Source organism: Rhamphochromis sp. 'chilingali' (genome assembly GCF_963969265.1).
Source record: "Rhamphochromis sp. 'chilingali' genome assembly, chromosome: 13".
Classification (NCBI taxonomy): Eukaryota; Metazoa; Chordata; class Actinopteri; order Cichliformes; family Cichlidae; genus Rhamphochromis; species Rhamphochromis sp. 'chilingali'.
This window is the reverse complement of record NC_137940.1, coordinates 3797446-3814057: the sequence shown is the minus strand read 5'-3', so window position 1 is coordinate 3814057 and position 16612 is coordinate 3797446. Positions and strand designations below refer to the sequence as shown.

Below are 16612 nucleotides of genomic sequence, written 5' to 3'. Positions count from 1 at the left end.
AAGACACATGTTTATTTACAATAACACACCTGGTCCACCACCTCCGGCTGCCGAGGTGCCCCACACGGATCCTCCACTGCTTCCCCATCCGCAGCATATGCCTGTGGTGATGGCGGTGGTGGTGTCCACAGCAGCACCACCAGATTCGCTCAGTTTGATGCCGCAGCTCTTCCCGCTGGCGGCGCACCTCTCCTGTTTCCCCCGCATGACCGCCGTATTGGCCACCAGCTGAGCCAGCTCCTCCCTTTTCTGGCTCTCTCATGGGCCTGCCGTCTGCCTCATGGATTTCAGCACCAATGTGGCGTAACTGAGACACGGCGGGACCACAGATTCGGTGTTAGAGCCATTTTATTTATTCTGGCTCCAGCTCTCGGCTGTCAGTCGCACCACATCACACCACAAAACTAACTCACAACAACCCCAATTCCCCTTATGTAGGTCGGCAGGGGCAATTGCGGACCACCACACCTAAAGGGGGGGCCTACCAAGTGTGGGTGTTATGGAGAACAGTTTAAGAGTTTGATCTTTATTGCCTCACTAAAATGTGTTTGTCCTATTGTGGCCACTGGAGCTTTGATTATGCACTTGAATTCATAGGAGTAAGAAAACAACATTCAATTCACTGCAGTCTATTGACATCTAGCGGTGAGATAGTACACACTCTGCTTAAATGGCATTTCTATTTTCTTTGTATTTAGAAATCTTAAAACAAAATTTCAATCTTTCATTGAATCTGTGACTCAGATTTTAAAACGATGCATCAAATTTTTCAACAAGTCAGATAAAGAAGGCCTGTCTTGACCATTAAATATATACCCATTATCCCTGATTGGGATTTTAGGTTTTGCCAAGCTAGCGGATGCAAAGAAAGAATGCCTATTTCTAATTAGAAAGCAAATCATGGCTAAAATTTTGTAGTTCGCCATCATTCTGGATTTACCTCTGGCTGCACTATGGAGTTGACATGTGTGATTTCTATTAACATATGTCATTAATGCTGATTAAATTTGCTACATAAAAATACCCATATTAATTCATTCTGATCTTCTTTGGGTAAGGGGCATTGGTTCAAGATGCTTTTGAGCTCTACAGGAGACAAAATGTAGAGTTCTGACTCTGAAATGCAAATTATGATGTATTTGAAGTATTAGTAACATAAGACCCAATATAATATCTTTTTTATTGACATAAATTGAGTGAAAAGTAAAAATTGAACAATCAATTGCAATAGAAGATGAAAGAGAGGTAATACATTTTACAAAGCACCGGAGGAGTTAAATGTGACAGGAAGTGTACATCTGAATGTATTCTGGCTTAACCAATCAGATACAATTTTCCATCTGACCTGAAACAATCATCTCACCTCCTTCACTCAGTGAATTACCAGTAAGGTCCACGACAAGAAGCAGTGTCAGGATGATCGTCTTCTGGGTTACATTGTTTTGTCTTCATGAAGGATGTAAGTTTTTTTTTTTTATTTTATCTAAAAATGTATCTGTTAACAATTTACACACCAATAGATTTGCGATTGACAGTTACCATGTAAAAAAATGTTTTACTTTTCCATCTCTTTTCCTTAATTCAGATTCTCTGGTTCCAGTTGAAACTGTTCAGCTTGGTGAACCAGCAACCTTAACATGTGCTATTCCCAAAGAGCTCAGCATTAGAGGAGTCAACTGGTACAAGCAGAGTGTCGGGGATACTCTTAAATTAATAGTTACACTGTATAAATCTACAGCTGATTTTGGTCCTGGATTTTCGAGCTTAAGATTTGGAGTATACGATGGTAAGAATTTTACCAGCTTGACAATTTTAAAGACAGTTCAAGAGGATGAGGGACTCTATCACTGTGCAAACACAGAATGGATTGGAACTACATGGAGTGGGACGTATTTGTTAGTAAAAGGTAATAAGCCAACCTACTTTTACAAACTTTGAAAATTTGTCCAAGCATGTTTTGAAGAATGTCTTTGTAATTGCACAGGAAACACTCAGAGGACATCAAACTATGCAGTCAGTCAGTTGCTGATAGAATCAAATCCAGTCCGTCCAGGAGACACAATGACGCTCCAGTGTTCAGTCTTCTCTGACTCTGACAACAAGACATGTCCAGGAGGTCTCAATATTATCTGGGTCAGAGAGGGATCAAATAAATCTCAACCAAACATCATCTACACTGACAGAAACAGAAGTAATGGATGTGAGAATCGATCAGAGACTCAGAAGACATGTGTTTATCGCTTCTCTAAGAACATCAGCTCCTCTGATGCTGGGACTTACTACTGTGCTGTGGCCACATGTGGGGAGATATTATTTGGAAATGGAGCTAAACTAGATATCCAAGGTAGCTCTATCAATCAATCATAATTAACTATTACCAATTTTTAGTGAACGTTCACAGCAATGTCATTATTGGGTGACATTGCTGTTGAGTAGTGGAAGTTATATGCCAAATATGTTGATAATGTAATGTGTAAATATTTGTTAATGTTTTGTTAATTTTTGACACTTAGGAGATGTGTTTATTGTATATATTTAAAATTTTTCATGATTAGTCTATTCTTTGTATGTTTTGTTTATATTCTCTGTTAATAGTTAGTGTTTATTTGTTCCCTTTGTGTTCCCACTGTGTAGTTATAGCTGAGTGTTATTTACTGTCTTGCTAAGTTCACCTCTTCCTTGTTTTCCATTTCTGTGTCTCATTCCCCTGATTAGTGTTCGGTGCGTCTGTGAGTATAAATAGTGATGTCTTCTCTTGTCCTTTGTCAAACTGTCTGTTGGAGTTCTGTTTGCCTTTTGTATGTATACTTTTAATTTTTTTTTTTTTTTACATATTTTTCTGTCACCCAAAAATAAAGGCAGGCTTTTGTTTGTAATGTAATAATGTGACAGATTGTGAACAACAGGAGCAAGGCTGAAAATTATTTTTCTGTTTGTTTTTTGTAGTGTTACCCACACAGTCAGCATTTATTCAGCTGACAATATTAATAGTATTTTTGGCAATTTCTGTCATTGGAAACGTGTTCCTCATCTGCAACCGAAGAGTATGTAAAAAACTTCAAAGTAAGTGTTACGAGAAACTGAAAATATTTAAAAGATGAAACTTGTGCAAATTATATTGAAATGATGAAAAGACTGATACATCTTATATATATATTATATATTATAATTATAATGTAAAATATAATGTAAAAGGCCCTAGCAGTGCATAGGTACACACAAGCTGAAACGTCAAGACTGGGCCAAGAAATATCTCAAGACTGGTTTTTCTAAGGTTTTATGGACTGATGAAATGAGAGTGAGTCTTGATGGGCCAGATGGATGGGCCCGTGGCTGGATTGGTAAAGGGCAGAGAGCTCCAGTCCGACTCAGACGCCAGCAAGGTGGAGGTGGAGTACTGGTTTGGGCTGGTATCATCAAAGATGAGCTTGTGGGGCCTTTTCGGGTTGAGGATGGAGTCAAGCTCAACTCCCAGTCCTACTGCCAGTTTCTGGAAGACACCTTCTTCAAGCAGTGGTACAGGAAGAAGTCTGCATCCTTCAAGAAAAACATGATTTTCATGCAGGACAATGCTCCATCACACGCGTCCAAGTACTCCACAGCGTGGCTGGCAAGAAAGGGTATAAAAGAAGAAAAACTAATGACATGGCCTCCTTGTTCACCTGATCTGAACCCCATTGAGAACCTGTGGTCCATCATCAAATGTGAGATTTACAAGGAGGGAAAACAGTACACCTCTCTGAACAGTGTCTGGGAGGCTGTGGTTGCTGCTGCACGCAATGTTGATGGTGAACAGATCAAAACACTGACAGAATCCATGGATGGCAGGCTTTTGAGTGTCCTTGCAAAGAAAGGTGGCTATATTGGTCGCTGATTTGTTTTTGTTTTGTTTTTGAATGTCAGAAATGTATATTTATGAATGTGGAGATGTTATATTGGTTTCACTGGTAAAAATAAATAATTGAAATGGGAATATATTTGTTTTTTGTTAAGTTGCCTAATAATTCTGCACAGTAATAGTCACCTGCACACACAGATATCCCCCTAAAATAGCTAAAACTACAAACAAACTAAAAACTACTTCCAAAAACATTCAGCTTTGATATTAATGAGATTTTTGGGTTCATTGAGAACATGGTTGTTGTTCAATAATAAAATTATTCCTCAAAAATACAACTTGCCTAATAATTCTGCACTCCCTGTATACACTCTATGACCTAAGTTCAAATCTTTATGCATAGTTGTGCCCCACCCCCACCAAAAAAAAAAAGAGCTATATCTCACACTCAGCAGACATCGGTCTCAATATTAATGTTTATTAAAACACTAATCAAGTATGGTTTGTTTGAAAGCACCTCATACCAAACTGGTGAAATGGATAAATTAGGCTGTTTTTGCAGTCACAGGCTTCGTTTCCTTTCCATCATTTAATCAACTATGAAATCCTCTTAATATCAAAGTATTATAGTGTAAAGTTTGAAGCCATCTGTAAGACAGCTGAAGTGTGAAGAAAAGTGAGACAGCCTACAGAACAATGATCTCGCGCACACCAGCAGTAAAGGTGCTGCAATGCCCCAGGCACACAAACTTGACTGAAATGCTGTGGCATCATGTATGTATGTATATATATATATATATATATATATATATATGTATATATATATATATATATATAAAAAAAAAAAAAACACCCAGCACGCCCCTGCGGGCGGTTTATCCCTCAAGCTCGGGTCCTCTACCAGAGGCCTGGGAGCTTGAGGGTCCTGCGCAGTATCTTAGCTGTTCCCAGGACTGCGCTCTTCTGGACAGAGATCTCCGATGTTGTTCCTGGGATCTGCTGGAGCCACTCGCCTAGCTTGGGAGTCACCGCACCTAGTGCTCCGATTACCACGGGGACCACCGTTACCTTCACCCTCCACATCCTCTCGAGCTCTTCTCTGAGCCCTTGGTATTTCTCCAGCTTCTCGTGTTCCTTCTTCCTGATATTGCTGTCATTCGGAACCGCTACATCGATCACTACGGCCATCTTCTTCTGTTTGTCTACCACCACTATGTCCGGTTGGTTAGCCACCACCATTTTGTCCGTCTGTATCTGGAAGTCCCACAGGATCTTAGCTCGGTCATTCTCCACCACCCTTGGGGGCATCTCCCATTTTGACCTCGGGACTTCCAGGTTATACTCGGCACAGATGTTCCTGTACACTATGCCGGCCACTTGGTTATGGCGTTCCATGTATGCCTTGCCTGCTAGCATCTTGCACCCTGCTGTTATGTGCTGGATTGTCTCTGGGGCATCTTTACACAGCCTGCACCTGGGGTCTTGCCTGGTGTGATAGACCCCAGCCTCTATGGATCTTGTGCTCAGAGCTTGTTCTTGTGCTGCCATGATTAGTGCCTCTGTGCTGTCTTTCAGTCCAGCTTTGTCCAGCCACTGGTAGGATTTCTGGATATCAGCCACCTCCTCTATCTGCCGGTGGTACATACCGTGCAGGGGCCTGTCCTTCCATGATGGTTCCTCGTCTCCCTCCTCTTTCTTGGGTTTCTGCTGCCTGAGGTATTCACTGAGCACTCGGTCAGTTGGGGCCATCTTCCTAATGTATTCTTGGATGTTCGTTGTCTCATCCTGGACTGTGGTGCTGACACTCACCAGTCCCCGGCCCCCTTCCTTCCGCTTAGCGTACAGCCTCAGGGTGCTGGATTTGGGGTGAAACCCTCCATGCATGGTAAGGAGCTTTCTTGTCTTTATGTCAGTGGCTTCTATCTCCTCCTTTGGCCAGCCTATTACCCCAGCAGGGTACCTGATCACGGGCAGGGCGTACGTGTTGATGGCCCGGATCTTGTTCTTACCATTCAGCTGACTCCTCAGGACTTGCCTGACCCTCTGCAGGTACTTGGTGGTTGCAGCTTTTCTAGCGGCCTCTTCATGGTTCCCATTCGCCTGTGGGATCCCCAAGTACTTGTAATTGTCCTCTATGTCTGCAATGTTGCCTTCTGGTAGTTCAATCCCCTCAGTTCTGACTACCTTCCCTCTCTTTGTTACCATCCGACTACACTTCTCCAGTCCGAACGACATTCCAATGTCATTGCTGTATAGCCTGGTAGTGTGGATCAGTGAATCGATGTCTCGTTCACTCTTGGCATACAGCTTGATGTCATCCATGTACAGGAGGTGGCTGACAACTGCTCCGTTCCGTAGTCGGTATCCGTAGCCAGTCTTGTTAATGATCTCACTGAGGGGGTTCAGGCCTATGCAGAACAGCAGTGGGGACAGAGCATCTCCTTGGTAGATCCCGCACTTGATGGTGACTTGTGCTATGGGCTTGGAGTTGGCCTCTAGTGTTGTACGCCACATCCCCATTGAGTTCCTGATGAAGGCTCTTAGGGTCCCATTGATCTTGTACAATTCTAGGCATTCCAGTATCCAGCTGTGGGGCATTGAGTCATAGGCCTTCTTGTAATCAATCCAGGCAGTGCACAGGTTGGTCAGTCTGGTCTTGCAGTCTCGGCTGATTGTTCTGTCTACCAGTAGCTGGTGTTTTGCGCCTCTGGTATTCTTGCCAATTCCTTTCTGTGTCCCGCTCATGTATTGACCCATGTGCCTGTTCATCTTAGCCGATATGATGCCTGACAGGAGCTTCCATGTAGTACTGAGGCAGGTTATTGGTCGGTAGTTGGAGGGGACCGGTCCCTTCTTGGGGTCCTTGGGGATCAGGACCGTCCGGCCTTCAGTTAGCCATTCCGGGTGTCTCTCGTTAACTAGCAGCTGGTTCATTTGTGCTGCCAGACGCTCGTGGAGTGCAGTCAGCTTCTTCAGCCAGTAGGCGTGAACCATGTCGGGCCCTGGTGCTGTCCAACTCTTCATACTGGAGACCCTTTCTTGGATATCTGCCACTGTGATGGTTACTGGACCCGACTCTATATATATATATATATATATATATATATGTATATATATATATATATATATATATATATATATATATGTATAGAGTCGGCTTTTTTCCATATATATTTCTCCAATTTAACATGTGGAATATCTCTCTCTATATCTAACTGCTCTGTTTAATTTGACTTTCAGGATGCACTGATTATGTGTTTTTTGGAACGAAGACTATTGGTGTTGGAGAAAATGTGACCCTGACATGTGCGCGCCTGACATCTGAATATGATGCAACCTTGTATTGGATCAGGATTGTTTCTGGAAGCTGGCCTGAATTCTTGGGAGGAACATTTACCTTTGATTATGACGGTGTTAACACCACTCCTCACATTACAGCAAAGCAAGAACCTGGAACATTTATTCTGGAAATAAGTCAAACTAGGCTAAGTGACACTGGTCTTTATTACTGCATAAAAGTGGACCAACTGGACATGGAATTTTTAAATGCAACATTTTTAAAAATTAAAGGTAAACAGAACTGATTATTTCTTACCCATGTTTACAAATCAATAGCTAACTAAAACGAGTAAAACATGACTTTACTGATTTATGTATTTATATTAACAGTTACTTAATTATTTTCTAAGGGCCAGAGACAGCTATCACTGACATCATTCAGATGCCTCAATCTGGTCCCCTCCATCCGGGAAACCCAGTGACTCTGCAGTGTTCAGTCCTCTCTAACCCAGAGAACAGTGCATGTCCTGGAAATGACAGTGTATTTTGGTTCAGCACTAGATCTGATAACTCTCACCCCAACTTGATTTATGCTGATGGAAACAGTGATAAATGTGAGAGGAGTCCAGAGGTTTCCTCCACACAGAAATGTGTCTACAGCTTCTCCAAGAATGTCAGCTCCTCTGATGCCGGGTCGTACTACTGCGCTGTGGCCACATGTGGACATATAATTTTTGGAAATGGAATAAAACTGGATGTTAAAGGTAAATTTGAAGAATGCTATATTAATTTAGAATAGGCTAGTTTAACATCAGCATAAAAGTTTTTTTTCCCCAGTTTATAATGTCACTAAAAGTAATAATTATTACTGGGTGCTTTTATTTTTCCAGGACTCAACATGTGGGACTTGCAAAAGGCCAATACAGTTCTATTTATATTATGTGCTGCTTTGGCTACAAGTCTGATTGTTATAGCCTTCCTGATTTATACCATCAAGAAGAAAACATCCAGTTGTTGGTGTGGTAATAAAAGTTATACTCACATTAGTATATCTATCAGCTTTGGTGCAAATTAACCATGTGGAAAGCATCTTTCATAATAAATTTCTTTGTCTTTCAAACAGATAGCATGCCAGGAAGTGGTGATCAGCAGAGTCAGCAGGTAAGGTAAATTTAATAAAGAAAAATATAAAGTCAATGGTACATTAAACTCTTGCATGTTTTTTTAATTTAAATTAATTTAACTTCCTCAGACAGTTGAGAACCCATTGATTTACTCTGCACCAAACATCACCAGGAGGAAAAGCGGCAAATTACCACAAAGGAGTGAAAAAGCAGCAGAGGGGGGGACAGTCTACACTGATGTCAGTGCTTCTGCGGTCGAGTAACTACTGTTATTAGGGTTTACTATATTTTTTTTTATGACAAACTGTGTGAAATGCATGTCAAGCTTCATTGTGGCTTTTATTTAGACCTACACGGTTATAATATATTTATTGAAATAATAAATAACATATTATAATAAAATTATATATTTTAATGTTATCATGTTCTGTTGTTTGCCCCATATCTGTTATATGGGGCGATCGTGGCTCAAGAGTTGGCAGTTCGTGTTGTAATTGGAAGGTTGCTGGTTTGAGCCCCGGCTTGGACAGTCTCGGTCGTTGTGTCCTCGGGCAAGACACTTCACCCATTGCCTACTGGTGGTCAGAGGTCCCGGTGGCGCCAGTGTCCGGCAGCCTCGCCTCTGTCAGTGCGCCCCAGGGTGGCTGTGGCTACAATGTAGCTGCCATCACCAGTGTGTGAATGTGTGGATGACTGAATGCGCTTTGGGGTCCTTAGGGACTAGTAAAGCGCTATACAAATACAGGCCATTTACCATGTTATTTTCCAATTTCTGTGGTGTTTTTTTTTTTTTTTAGAAAAGGTAGACAGTCAACCACATGTACACAGTCAAAAATTAAAGTCTAAAATTGTCTAATTGAGGAAAATTGTGTGATTACTTGACTCAACATTACGTGAGAGAAGGAAGGGGGGCAGACAAGACAGCAAGTGTTGTTGTACAGCCCATGTACACAGAGATGATGAAGTAGATTCAAATGCAAGCATGTCAGGAAAAAGTGGAGATACAAGCAAAATGAGCAGCATCTGGCTGCATTTCAGTGACACTGGAGCCTCCAAAGCTGAGTCCATAATTTATAAACTTAGAAGCTGGCTAAAGTGATACCCGTTCTAATTTTCAACCATTTTCCATTGTGGTGGACAAAAGGTTTCAAACCTCTCGGGGCCTCAAACCTCAAGGAGGTTTTCTTTAGTATAATGCATAAAAATAAGGCTTTTATGAAAACAGTGAAAAAAAAATTACTTTTCATAAGGAAAGTGTCTTTGAATGGCAAATTTTTAACTTTCTTGATCTGATGCTCACCAAAAACAAGCACAAGTATCACTTTTGAACTTTTAACTGTATTTTTTTTATAAGTTTTATAGCTTTTCCTATTGAAAAGCCCCCTTATGACCATTCATACAACACAAAGTAAAACAGATGCATCCCCAGATCTGTTTTCATACATAGACATGTGTGGAAACTAGTGAAACGTCAGAATCTCAGCTAAAACTCACAAAACCATTTCAACAACCTCCAAACTGCTAAAACAACAAAAGCGCAGGCAAACAGCTTCCATAAAAACATGTAAACACAAAGCAGCAAATCCTGTTCACCCAACAGTATGTACACAAATATGCCATTGGATGCTGAAAACAGACATCTGAAAGATTCAGAAACTGAAGGTTTTGTCTCTCTCTGACCAAAATTCACTGAACCAACAGCAAAAGAAGACCAAAACTGCACGTCACATTTAACAAAAACATAGTAATGAATTCCTACTGGTCTGCCTTACTTCCACCACGACTATGTCTCATTATGCTTCGAGACCAGTTTCTCATCAAAACTCTATTTTCTGCCTTATTTGCTCGCTTATTATGCAGCTGTCAACTGTTGAGCACAGTGTTGTCAGCCACTGATTTAGTTTCCCCCCCAATGACTGCTGACACAAAAACCTAATTTATGCTGTTCAATACCAAAGAGATTTCAACTTTCACAGATTATGCAGCATTATGGCAATGTCTCTAATAAACCCTAGTGTGCAACTTTGTGAAACACAGAAAAGTTTCTGTTTTTCATTTTATACTCCAGAAATGCCAGTTTTTTTACAACTACATTTGTAAAATGAGCGTGACACCCCTGCCTTAGACAGACTTTTGTCAGTTGAGATACTTCCTCAGTGTCTGAGCCAGAGCATATGGACTGGATGGGCAACTTGACAGGGAGGCATTTGTCTCACCTCTTACCTCCTATTTATTTATTTTTTTTTAAATGAGCAAGTCTTTTTAATACTCATATATAGTTGTGAAAATATGTCGATAGAATTTAGCTCAGTAGGCACCTTTTTGGATGGGACTGGAACCCCAAAGGCTCCATAAAGGCAACAGTGTACTCATCCAGCTGAACGAGGAAGTACACTGGATGAACACCTGCTGACCAAGCATTGCTATGTGACATTTGACCCATCTGCTCCAGTCCAAGGACATATCTGCTGAGTCATCATTGAATCATTCAGTCTTTTGTGCAATCAACCAATCACCTCCCACTACCACCCCCTAGATGAGTCACCGATGCACTCCAAGAGATCCAAGTGTCAGCCAGATCTTCAGACTGCCTGTTTTCACATGAAAACAAGACACATGTTATAATCATAACTAACCCAAAAGCAAAACCCAGTAATTTACTTGGAATCAACAAAAAAATAAAAGTCCTAACACTTTTTTCAGTCCTTTATAAAGCATACAAAGAACAGGGGAAGGATTACTATAATTGCTAATGAAATAAGAAAATTCTGTGTTTAACCAGGTTCTTGTCTTTGGTTTCTTGCTGTATGCAAATGGAGACAGAAAGTGAGTGAGACAACTTGCAGAGAGGCAGTGGTTTTGCTAGAATGGCGATATTTGTCTACCAAGCCTTTCCACAACTATTTTATATTGTTAGAACAATGTCTATGTTTAAAAATATGCAATAATATTTATACATATGATAAAAACTTTCTTTATACTCTCAAATGACTTTGAAAGGGCCTTCTGCGTTTTAGTCATGAGAACAACAAGCAAAGCCACAAGCAACAACTATACTGACAAACTAAAGTTGTGGTGGGCCATTTCTCCACCCCTTGACCAACTACTGAAGCTGTTTACTCAGAACAGAACTCACTGTGTGCTTTAACAGGATATGAAGTGAGCAAAGACGTCAGCAAGCTCCCTTCAAACACCAAGCGTCTACAACTTTATGCATCTCTCATAAAGTGTTACATGTATGCAATATTCATACAACTGTATTTAAATGCATACTTAATGTGATCTTTCAAATTAAAGTACTTATCCATCACTGTGCTAAGAGAGGCACATATGAACACACTTTACCAAGGTTTCAAACCTATAGTCAATAATTTGCCATTAAATAATTTCACTGCCACAAAGGACAGGGAGGGACAATTGATTAGCACCTCCCCTCTTCTGGAAGCAGCTATAAAAACATGTAAAAGTGTATAATTAAAAAAAATAGTCTAGTTAGTGTCCTTGTTGGTGTACCCTTCAAATACTCTTTTAAATGTGTTCTGATAATATTTTTACTTTTATATTGTGTCAATCTGCTAGACTTCTCATATGGATGAAAAAAAAACAAGAGCAGCTTCCTGAAACTGAAGTGTAGAGTGAAACAGGAAGAAAAGCCGCTTTGTATTTACACCTTTCTTTGAAAGCCCAACCACAGAAATGCTTAAGTTTCCATGCACTGTTTGTTTGTCAGCGATGACTTTGACTTTAGGTTTAGTTGTCTTTGTGTGCAGACATTAAGAAAAGGCAGAATATGCAAAGTAAAACAACTTTTTAAGAAAAAGCTTTTCATGTTCACCCTCTAAACTTCACATTTACTTCTTAAATGCTTGCTATATTGTTATGTGTAAATCATCATGCACATTATTAATGTGAAGAATTTTTTTTAAATTATTATTATTGTAAGCAGTGAAGTGGCAGAACTGAAAGTGGTCTTAGACGGGAGGCTGTCATGTAACACACAAATCTCTAGCTTGACCAAAACTGAGATTGTGGTTTCGTGCTACTATAGATTTTTCTGCCAGGAACAGACACACGTGATTTGGTTGACTGTAGTCCACTGCTTTTTAGGGCCAGATTTTAATGTAGGTGCTTTCATTTTCCTGACATACAATATAACAGGTGAATGTGTGAATGTCTTCCTAGTTACTGTTTTGGTTACACATACCAAACTTTTTCTATTTTTGGTAAACTTGCCCTAATCATGATTAGGGCTGAAAACAGGATCTGTTTTCAGTTTTATGTGCGTATCAGTGTTTGTGTGTTGATAGGTGGAGTTTAGTAAGTTGTTAGCACACAGGTTGCAGCCTAATTAACCCCCACACTTCTGTACTTGTAATGACTTACACTGTTCCAAAAAATAGTAATGTCAAAGTATCTTATTGTATATTTTACAGTTTTGTACTGTCTTTCTAGAATATCATGGAATCTACATAAGTAGACTGTGATTTTACATGTCAAAGGTAAAATAGCACAACATCACTGTAAATATAGTACAAAACAATTTACTTGTTTTTTAAATATATATTTTTTGTACATATACATATTTAGATTGTAAAAATACATCCAGAAATGTATCATAATTTCACAAATATTTGTCTGTTATTTGAGAGAATGATCTGTTAAATTCAAATGTAATACTATGGAAAAATATATAAAATGATAGAAAGTTAATGAGAATAATCAATAATTAAACAGTATTTGAATTATAATTGTGCTGAAAATTTCATGTCATCTAGGTCTGATTCAATAATTCAGAGGTAACAAGTGAAAATATAATTAATAGGGATAAAAACTAAAAAAAAAACATATAAAACATTGCACGGCCACACTGTGATAATTATATATTTTAAAAAATAAATGTAGAGGTAGGAATTGCAATTAATATGAATCTCAAAGTATTCACAACATTCCTGAACAGAAATAGGCCTCTGCACCTGGGGTGAAGGTGTGGCCATGAAAACAATGTGACATGCCATTGGATGTTGGGACACATAATAACATGACGCTAAGCATCGGCCAATGAATGTGAACTAACAACCACAAGGTCGTGGGTATGGCTGTACTGTAGGAAAACATCCTAATATAAAAGTATTTTACTGCATTTTACAGTTTTGTTCTGTTCTTCTAGAACATCATTAAAGTTACGTAAATAGACTGATTTCACATTTCAAATGTACATTAACGTTAAATCACTGTAATGTAATAAAACATGATTTTCATGATTATTAAATGTATCTGTCTGTACATATGCATATTTGGATTGTTAAAATACATTCACAAATGTATCATGATTTCACAAATATCTGTCCGTTATTTGAAAGATCGAACTGTTGAATTCAAATGTAATGCTATGGAAAAGTATATAACATGATTCCTATAAGCTTGTGTTACATCACATAAGTATTATTATTATTGCTATTTAGGGCGATCGTGGCTCAAGAGTTGGCAGTTTGCCTTGTGATCAGAAGGTTGCCAGTTCGAGACCCGGTATTGTGTCCGTGGTCAAGACTCTTCACCTACCTACAAGTGATGGCCAGAGGGGCCGATGGTGCGATATGGCAGCCTTGCCTCTGTGCAATCCATTATTATTTAAACCAACTGTTAACTGTATATTTCTGTACATTTACGTATTATGATTCATATTGCCACATTCATTGATTGACCTTGTCATTGACACAGAGGGTTAACGAGGGAAGTGGGAGCACACGGGGAACACAGCTGACACAGATAATCATAACGAGACACAGCAGTAGTAAACACAACACTGACGGGAGACTGTCAAAGTAAAACAGGATGTACAGAGGTGCAGACAGGAGGAGAGAGAGAGAGCACAGGCATGGCGGGCTGGGGAAACATGGAATAAAACACAAGGAGGGGAGACAAGGGCTCACAGATACACAGAGAGGCACACAGGGGGAAAAGTCACAAGGGGAAATCAAAATAAGGAACAACTTAACAGAGCAACCCAGGAACCATGGCCTAAATAAAGAACAAAATACAAAAATACACGAAAACTAAGAATGCTGGGCCAACATGGCCCAGGATCATGACACGTAGCAATCAAAACACTTGTGAAATTATCTAGCAACTAGTCAAAGTTTACCGTTAAACTGTTTACTGTAAAGTTTAGTTCTTCAATTTATACCAATGGATGTTAATGACATAACTGACATGAGATAAAATATCCACCCATCTATTCTCTTTCACTCATCAGGGTTGTAAGGCACTTGAGCTTTTTTCAGCAACCGTAGAGCCAGAGGCCATTTAGCCCCTGGACAGGTCACCAGTCTTTCACAGGGCTAACACAGATAGTCAGATATCCATTTGCACTCACATTCACACCTTTGGCTAATTTAGAATCACCAATTAACCTAAACCCACTAACTGCATTTCTATGGACTGTGGGAGGGAGAGAGAACCCACACAAACATGGGAAGAACATGCAAGCGCCACAGAGAAAGACAACCGCCTGGATTGTGGAGTCAAACTCAGGCCTTCTTGCTGTGAGGCAACGGTTTTAACCCCCGTATTACTATGATAAAATGTGTGTTTCACAACTATTGAAAATGTTAAAACACTGAACAAACCTCCTGGTGTTCAGTGGCAGTAGTCCCTGCCATGTAGCATCCTGTCATTATGAGTTGTTTACAATGGCTACAGTCATTATCTAGGGTTATGCAAAGACATTCTTGTTGTCTAACTTTGACGATGCCTTAACCAGACTGAAACACATGGTTTTTGCAGCGTTCATTGATCAATAAGATTTTAATTTTTAAACAATTAAAATGAATTAAATATCACTTAAATAACCCTACATTTAACCAGAATTACAATTTCAAGTTGAGTTCTTTCAAAGCATTTGGGGTTAATTGTTTACAATGGCTCGATAACTGTCATATTGGCATTAATATAAAATGTGCTTCAGCTTTGTTGTGTTCTTTTTTCTAACTTTCAGTTTGAGAAACCCACAAGAATCAAATATGAGACGACAGGGCTTACATTTGGTGTTGCTTTATGTGCTTTAGTTGGAACAATGGTTGATACTGTTTCCACTCCAGTAATGGAGTGATACACCAACATAACAAGTAGCCAATCAGACTGCTCTGAAATAGTTCCCTCCCACTACCAATATTTATATCTGGATGATTCTTTTATATTAAGTTATTTTTACAACAGTATCAGGAAGGTAATACAACAAACAAACAAACAAAATCCAGAAATGGTTGTATTTTATTTGTTGCTGACGCTCAGTTTTGGATGTAAGTATTTGTAGAGACATCAGATTTACATATAAATATATTTATATATAAATATATAATAATGTATTTCAATTATTGCCATTTTTATATAGATAATGAAGAGAAGACAACGTAAATGATTCTGTCTCTTGTTCATGTCTGACTTGAATAATATTTTTCAGGTTGCTCAGATGAACAGACTTTCGAGACAAAGACTGTTTACGTTGGGGAGAATATTAACCTGACATGCCCCCGTAGAGATGTAGGAACCTTGTTTTGGATCAAGCTTGTTTCTGGAGACTTTCCTAAAATCTTAGGAAGATCATTTAGTTCTCAGAGTGCTGATCAGCGCATTAGAACTGTAACAGATCCTGGAATATTTGATCTGTATATTACAAAAGCACAGCAGAGTGATACAGGAGTTTACATCTGTATGAAAACAGCAAATCGAGAACTAACATTTTTGAATGGAACCTATTTGAAAATTGAAGGTAAGAATAGAAAAACATTTTCCTCTGAAATTATATAGGTTGTTTCTATATTCATGAACAGAGGCATATATGGCATTTATTTAAGTCAAGTTTTTACAAGCTTTTCTTTCTGTCTTTTTTTCTTTCTTTTTCCCTTTTCTATTTAAATTGGTCTTTAAAATAACAAGTGAATTTTTCACATAATTTTGTTTCATTTTTGTAGGACCTGAGCCTCCTTTCACTACAACTCCTCCATCTGATTCTGTCCATCAGAAACACACAGTCAATCTTCAGTGTTTGGTCCTCCATGACTTCCAGAATAAAACATGTCCAGTAGATGACAACGTGTTCTGTTTGACTGCAGAACCACATCAATCTCACCCGGCTTCTAATTATGCTCATGTGAATGCTGGAGATGAATATGAAAGGAACTCAGAGGGACTCTCCACAAAAACATGTTTCTACAGCTACTTCAGAAACTCCAGCTCCTCTGATTCTCAGACGTATTACTGTGCTGTGGCCACATGTGTGGAGTCTTTTTCTGGAGACAAAACAAAAGCCGATACTGACGGTAACTGAATCATGTTTTTATGCAATGGGGAAAATTGGAATATTTGTCCATTT

General features: G+C 39.3%; 1 protein-coding gene across 1 annotated transcript; it reads left to right on the top strand.

Moving 5' to 3' along the window:
- Window positions 1-1416: 1416 nt before the first annotated feature.
- Window positions 1417-8504, top strand: LOC308408341 (immunoglobulin superfamily member 2-like; the record flags this gene model as incomplete). The annotated part of the gene is made up of 8 exons (XM_080900539.1): window positions 1417-1459; window positions 1586-1906; window positions 1985-2344; window positions 7079-7408; window positions 7528-7881; window positions 8008-8139; window positions 8241-8278; window positions 8370-8504. 8 exons carry the CDS (start codon window positions 1417-1419, stop codon window positions 8502-8504), a joined length of 1713 nt encoding a protein of 570 aa, XP_080756665.1.
- Window positions 8505-16612: the final 8108 nt, after the last annotated feature.